At 41.3% G+C, this 7,859-nt stretch overlaps 1 protein-coding gene across 2 annotated transcripts; it reads left to right on the forward strand.

Annotated features, from left to right (window-relative positions):
- The first annotated feature begins 2,749 nt into the window (after positions 1 to 2,749).
- Positions 2,750 to 4,890, forward strand: LOC117405163 (potassium voltage-gated channel subfamily E member 1-like). 2 transcript variants are annotated; one of them, XM_034007997.3, is made up of 2 exons: positions 2,750 to 3,209; positions 4,018 to 4,890. In XM_034007997.3, the coding sequence occupies exon 2, from the start codon at positions 4,292 to 4,294 to the stop codon at positions 4,637 to 4,639; it is 348 nt and encodes a 115-aa protein (XP_033863888.3). In that variant the 5' UTR covers positions 2,750 to 3,209; positions 4,018 to 4,291; the 3' UTR covers positions 4,640 to 4,890. The 2 variants fall into 2 exon arrangements, with proteins under 2 accessions (XP_033863888.3, XP_033863887.3); XM_034007996.3 differs by having other exon boundaries at positions 2,750 to 3,200.
- The last annotated feature ends 2,969 nt before the right edge of the window (positions 4,891 to 7,859 follow it).

Genomic DNA, 7,859 nt, shown 5'->3' on the forward strand with positions numbered 1-7,859 from the left:
CAGACCAGACTGCACTCCCAGTGTGGAGGGCTCAGACCAGACTGCACACCCTGCTCCCAGTGTGGAGGGCTCAGACCAGACTGCACACCCTGCTCCCAGTGTGGAGGGCTCAGACAAGACTGCACTCCCAGTGTGGAGGGCTCAGACCAGCCTGCACACCCTGCTCCCAGTTTGAAGGGCTCAGACCAGACTGCACACCCTGCTCACAGTGTGGAGGGCTCAGACCAGACTGCACACCCTGCTCCCAGTGTGGAGGGCTCAGACCAGACTGCACACACAGTCTTGGCTGGCCTTGGGCTGTCAGCTCAGTTTCATTAACGATGGTGAAACATCTGATTAGATAAGATCCTGATTAACTTGTTCAATAATGAAGTGCTGTAGACAGACTGGAGTGATGATAAAACTGTTTTCTGAAAAAGAGGTCACATTCAAGGTGCTTTGCCCAGTAACAACAATGGCTGGAGTTGTGATTCTAAGCTTAATAAACACATGTATTCCAAATTGATTTTTATTTTTATTTTATTTTTAATTTTTTTGGTTTTCATTAAGATTAGATCTGATCAACTTTAAATTATGCATGAAAACCTGTTTGTGGTGTAACACTTCCAGTTGTTTTCCTTATATACATTTAGTCATGGTTTTGAGTCTTCTTAGATCGCCCCCTAGGGGATGGTCCCAGTTGAGGATACGATTATACCACAGTGGTCACGACTTTCACGAAACCTGTGAGTTTTGCTGTTTGTTTCCTCTCAGCGTGGAAACAGGAAGTGTGCAGTGCACGGTTAGCAAACCTCTAATAACAGAGAATACTGCAAAAAAGAAAAGTGGAGAAATGAAGTTCTACGTGACTAGCAGCGCAATATCCCAAAACAACGTCACAAACGCGAGGAGCAGCTTTAAAGGAGAATCAAGCTTTTCAAATGAACTGAAGCCTTTGTGCAGATAACATGCATCCCCTTGACAATACTGCAAAACCTAAAGGGTTAATAGACAATAATACAAAGGATATTGCTGTAAAACGATCCATTTATAACCAGTACATTTTAAAAAATGTATTTCAGTGTTCAGATTTTTTTTTTTTACATCTGACAAGGAATACATGTTAAAATTAAAAGGCAAACATATTCCTGTTACTTTTGAGCAGGACCGTGTGCAAAAAGAAAACACATTGAATACATGTTAAATACATTAATTAGACGTGTATTAAGAACAGCTATTACAATATTACAATGTATTACATTAATAAATACCCCTTTTTCAAATCAAATCTTAGTCGTGACCATTCCATGAAATTGTCTATTTTTAGCGTGCTGTTATTTTTATAATTTTTTACTGTGACTCCCCACACATCACACTAAACTGCCATTTCAAACCCACCAAACCAGCAGGCAGGGAAACTGCTGACCCAAGCACCCCCAGCACAAAGAAATTATCCACTTTCATGATAGCTGTAACCTAACAAAACCAAAGTGAAATAATATGCTTGCCTTATAATTTCAAAGAGTCATAAATGTAAAAACCATGAAGGTGCTGCCTGGCCAGGTATTTGTTTATTACCTGCCGCTGCAGCACTATGGAGCTGCAGCTAGGAGCTGGACTGTACATATTGTTTCAGGTATGTCAGAGCAGATTCATTGGGATTTTACAAAGAAAGAAATCTAACAATTACAACTCTCTTCTCACGAGCAAACTTAAAGCTTCCAAACTGTCGTCACCTGCAAAGTGTTTTCTTCTAGCAATGACAACATGTCCTGAAGCTGTTTTCTGAGGAGATACTTCACACACAAAACAGGGTGTGTGTGAAAAAAAGAAAAAGCTAAAAAGCCCTTTTTTCACAGCTTCTCTCAAACCCCTTGTCCATTTGAGACCCTGTTTACGGGGCAGGTTGTCACTCTCGTGTGAGAGTAGGTCCCGACAAAATGGGGGCAGTTTGTCACTCTTGTTGCAGCAACAGAGAAGGCTAGAGATTCCTGGGGGTGCCCTCCCCTGTTAGCAAAAGCATGGGTTTTAAAAGAGAGATGCAGGAACAGACACCCAAGGTCATCCAAGAAATCCACATGCCAACAGTTTGTACTTGTGTAACACTGGGAAGAACCTGCTGACAGTTTGTACGTGCGTAACACTGGGAAGAACCTGCTGACAGTTTGTATGTGCGTAACACTGGGAGGAACATGTTGTTCTCTGCTCCCTTCAGCCTAATCAATCAAATCTCAGCTGAACAGTGTAACAGACAGGGCTGACTGAGCCCCTGGCTGAAGTAGCAATATGCATGTAAAGCATTACTAGAAGCACTGCTGTTAGTATAGCTACAGGCATGCAGTATACTATATGTTAATATGTACAGCTGACCCTGTCTCTCGCTGTATCGCAGTGCTGTTTCTTTGCGTGGGCAAGAAGACGAAAAGAGTAGTTAGGTAGTTAATGCTGTCTTCATTTTCTTCAGAATCTTTGTCAGCTGAGCGAGACAGCAACATAATATGTAGTAGTTAAATCTGGCGTCTTGGCAGGCTGAGAGTGGCTTCAAATAATATATAGTAGAATATTGTTAAATCTCTCGTCTTGTCTGGATGAGAGTGGCTTTATGATTTATAATTATAGTTGTACAAAACAATCTCCAGATTATCTAAGAACCGTAGCAATCCTGCAGACAGGACCCTGTAAAGATAAGGTTCCCTGGCCACACCTTGAGCTGGTCTTGTAAAATGTGCTTTGAGAATGGAATGCAAGGCTGCTTGGATTCACTCTTTGCGCTGTCAAATTCTGTATTATTGTCGAATACTCAGACCGGATACAAACACAAATCAACACTCGGAAGACACCCACCACAGTGAATGACTTGCTTCTTCATTTCCTGGTACAGAACTCTTTTGCAGATGTAATAACCCCGGACTTTGGGGAAACTATGTTTTTAAGCTTCACTGACCAGACTCACTTACAAACTGTACAGTCCAGGTGGGCAGGCTGATTGGACACAAAGAAGGTGTGTTACTTGGAAGAAGAGGAGTCTGTCTCAGTCACCAGCCAATCAGGTCAAACGGGAGTCTAGAAATAGGGAGTTATTGCAACAGGAATGTCAGTCCTTCCTCAGAGAAGGCTGCTGTGAAGCGGATTGACCTGTCTACACCAGCAGCAGCAGGTCTGTCCTGTCTACACTGACAGCAGCAGGGCTCGTGAGGGGATGTCAGCACTGTGTTCCACAGGTGAGAGAGGTGGGATGGATTACTAGTTGTTGCGATGCTTCTCCTTGGTGTACTTCAGTTACAGTGCCAAGCTGCATGCTTTCCGGTTTTGTATTAAATAAAAATGTCTTATTTTGGTCTCTTCTTCCAAGTTTGAAACGCATGTCTTTAAAACTCTTTCCAAAAGGGGTCTAAAATGTGTTGCATTCATTTTGAATGATTTTTCAAGGATTCTTTTTATAAGCGAATGCAAAAATGTTAATTGATTGCGATTTAAATACATTTTATTTACTTGCTCGTGTTATTATGTTCTGCTGACGTAGTCCAGACTGTTCAGCCAGAGCACGAGCAGTTTGCATAATAGATTTTGTAAACCATAATAGGTTTACAGTTTTCTGCAATTTGCAGTACAGAGCTCAGCGTAATGTTTTAGAAGGGTTGTAACTGTCATTGATAGACCAGAAAGCCACCAGAAAAGCAGATCATGCTGTGTGGCACACTGGTGACATCTTGGACCAACACTATAAATAGAGTATTTCCAATAGATAGCCTCCTCATTCATCTCAAACTCTTCTGATTCTATTGGGTCACTTTCCGGGAGGAATACTTCAATTGTAAGGGTATGAAACCAGCGAGAATCAGGTTAGTTAGAGTAAAGCCATTCCTTATTGTTCTGAGGAGCAGTTCCCCTGCTGCTTTATACCACAGAAAGGTGTTTTATTTGGGTAGAAAAACATTAGCAAAAAAAAAAGAAAAAAAAGCTACTTACTTTACTGACAGTGAATTATTTCCATTCCCTTATGGCTGTATTTCATTGGATTTCAAATCTTTCTTTTAGGAAGCAGGACTAGTCTATAAACTGGGAGACACCTTGAGTTATCCATAGCACAGCTGAGACCCTCTAGAACTAACAAGACATCGTGTGATGTCCACTTAACCCACACGTGAAGACACTTAGCAGAAAAAGCTCTGTGAGATCCCTGACAGAGGCTGAGGCTGGATCCAAGAAACCACAAGAGGGCAGACATCCAGGAGAGTCCAAGAAGGTGCTTATCAAGGTCCATCATAACAGGACGAGGGCAGAGCGACGCGAGGAGATCTTCTAGAGAAGCATGTCTGTGGTGAATGACACCAGGCTGGAGTCCCTGCTAGCCTCGCTGCTCCAGGAGTACCTGAACAGGACTGCAGCGGGGGGCAGAGCGACACCGCAGAATGAGAGCATGGGGACCCTCTACATCGTGCTCATGATGGGCTTCTTCAGCTTCTTCACCTTCGCCATCATGCTCAGGTACATCCGCTCCAAGAAGCTGGAGCACTCCCACGACCCCTACAACCTGTACATCGCCAACGACTGGGCCGCAGGCAACTCCGCCTTGACCCACACCAACACCAGCAACAGCGGCTGGGTCATCCACAACCACATGGTGACAGAAGGGGCCGTCCGGCACATCCCCGGGTGACCAGCAGGGAGAAGTGTGTGTGTGTGTCTGGACACTGAGAAGCAACCTTGATTTGCTGCTTCAAAGCACATACAGAGCAGCTGGTTTTGAAAACTGTGTGTGTACGTGTGTGTGTGTGTGTGTGTGTGTGTGTGTGTACCTTGCATTGTGTTGACCAGTGTTGTCCACACACTGATGGCATTTAGGTTGTAACGCTAGTGGGAGATGATGCAAGACCCAATTGTGTTTTTTAAATAAAACATTCAATGCAGTATTTGCTTTATCCTCAGTGTTCATGTTCCATGCACCTCTGGAGTTTATAATTGTAAAAGTACACTTCAGTCAATGTGTGTGTGTGCATGCGTGCATCTGTGTGTGTTTGTGTGTGGGTGTGCGTGTGTCTCTGTGAGCGTGTATCTGTGTGTGCTTGTATGTGGGTGTGTGTGTGTGTGTGTGTGTGTCTGTGTGTGCGTGTGTGTTGGTGTGTTTGTGAGGAAAGTGGAACACAAAACAAGGAGATAACTTTAATTTCCTCTAATAAAGAAAGACCACTACAGTGGTTGGAATCCCATCACAAGCAAAACATTAAATGGCATGTTTTATAAAATGTATAGTTGTATTTTACTTTCACACAGGCTGGTGGAAATCACATTTTGATGTAATTGCCTTCAAGCCATATCCACAGATTAGAAATGTGAAGGCGTGGCTTCTCTTCTGAAGTCACAGCAGACTCTTCTATTACAAGTTCTATTGGTTAGGACTCCATGGGCAGAATTTTCAAAAAACAGCGTTATGGTATCGAGCTTGTGGTATAGTAACGAGAGCTTTAGTAGCAAGCAAATTTCAAATGAAATGTGTCAATTAAATCAATCTGTTAATGCTTTGAAATTGAGTCGATGAGGTCGTTAACGAACGCATTTCTTGTTAAAAAGCTTAATTGTCGCAGGTCATCTACATCACTTCCTGTCTCAACGAGTAGATAAGGGGAACTCGTTAATCAAAATGCATGTTAACGAGATGCAAGAAAAATGAATGGAAGCAGAATTCACTGTCACGGAAACTACTAGCGTACAGGGAGACGGCTCAGTTTGTTTATAGTTGATTGTTTGGTGAATTCCTCTAATCATGCATTTTCTCTGGTACTCTTTGCTCGCCTCCGTGATAAATAAACTCAACATGATTAGAAGTAGCCACTGAACACTTACAGTGTTATAAGAACATTTTATATGCATACAAGCGTGTGAAGGTGAAAGTGTACATTGTACAGAAAGTGTAGGGGGAGTCTGACAGCATTACAAAATACGTCTAGGCAAAATCCAATCCCAATCACATTCCTAGTGCATCACTGTGTGTCCTTGACGCCTGTTCTTCGTTCTTGTGTGGATAAGCCAAGGACGCATTGCAAATCCGCAATCACCTAAGGAAACTTTACTGTAATATCTAATATGCCGTTTTCTATACCAAGATTTCAGTTGTATAATTCAAACAAAATCTACAGTAGAGGTCAGCTGTCATATAATGTATGTATGCAGAATTCAAATAGGCTACAGACAATTGTATTGATAATTTCTTGGTAACATTACACTGGGTGCAAATAACGGTATATCATTACAGCAATACAACAAACTAAGTGAATAAATCTCATTCATAACTACAACAACTACGTCAGAGGTGTCAGTCTGCAGGATAAAATGTATGAATCATGATCAATTTACGCATGCATTTATTTCAGTTTTAGAGCCAATTTACAAACCTGTCGTGTCTCAAATGTGCACAGTATGCCTCTTTACAATTAAGGGGTTTGAATTTTAGAAAGAAAATGCAGGTAAAGGTAAAGGGTTTAAGTCCATAGTGTTTGTTTCTCTCCCTTTATATACTACGTGGAAATCGTGAAATTAGCCCAATACCATGATTTTTTCAATATTCTTGAGAAATAAAAATACATTATTTCATAATTGTTTGTATTTCATACAAAATAAATCACATTAACTAACCTGTACAGATCTTCTGTGTCTGCGTGTAATATTCGCTATGCACATAGTGCTGTGCAGTGATTATGTCATGTGACTACAGTATATGCAATCTAAGTGGGAAATTAAAATACTACACACTGTAAACAAGAACATGGCTGTCTCTAAAAATGTGTCTGCAGTAGATCACGTAAAGCAGTATCCAGCAGGAGTTTTAAGAACATAAGAACATAAGAAAGTTTACAAACGAGAGGAGGCCATTCGGCCCATCTTGCTCGTTTGGTTGTTAGTAGCTTATTGATCCCAGAATCTCATCAAGCAGCTTCTTGAAGGATCCCAGGGTGTCAGCTTCAACAACATTACTGGGGAGTTGGTTCCAGACTGCCACAATTTTCTGAGTAAAAAAGTGCCTGCTATTTTCTGTTTTGAATGCCCCTTTATCTAAACTCCATTTGTGACCCCTGGTCCTTGTTTCTTTTTTCAGGTCGAAAAAGTCCCATGGGTCGACTTTGTCAATACCTTTTAGAATTTTTAATGCATCAATCAGATCACAGCGTAGTCTTCTTTGTTCAAGACTGAACAGATTCAATTTTTGTCTGACTGTCAATCAAAGCAGAAATTCACAAATCAGAGCTCACAGATTGCCTTCCTGTAGAGAGCGAGAGCTCTGACAATAGGGCAGTGTTAAGGTCATGTGATCACTCAGATGTGTTCAGTATTAATAAAATTACAATATGTCGAATCCGCTACCAAAGAATACATTTTGCAAAGAATAAAGAACATGCTTTGCTCATTTGCATCAGATATACAGTAAATATTTGATCTCTCTGGGTTTTGGTTTATTCAGAACTAAAATCCAGGTTCTTTGATTTGATTTCCAATTCAAAAACATTGTTGCTGTTTGTTATTACTGAACCGCTCCTACTTGAATTTCAATTGTGACAGCCCTGTGTGTTGTATTGTAGTGAGAACACAGGACTCTGAAACCAACCACAAATATGAATGAGGGTGTGCAGCATTATCCACAGTGCAACTGTACTGGGCATCATGCTACTCATCCCCAGAATCTTCTAAAACAGTACAAATACAACACTGGAAAAATAACTGGAAAAACAAAAGCAGTCTACTGTTCCCTAATTAGAAATCCACAAGCACGAAAGAGCCAAGTTAACAAAGATGTATTGTGTTTGCAAAGCATGCAAAACAAAAATGTTGCAAAGTTTCCTGGTTGCACAAATTCCTCAAGTTGTCAGAAGTCATATTAGTGACAC

Source organism: Acipenser ruthenus, chromosome 8, assembly GCF_902713425.1.
Source record: "Acipenser ruthenus chromosome 8, fAciRut3.2 maternal haplotype, whole genome shotgun sequence".
Classification (NCBI taxonomy): Eukaryota; Metazoa; Chordata; class Actinopteri; order Acipenseriformes; family Acipenseridae; genus Acipenser; species Acipenser ruthenus.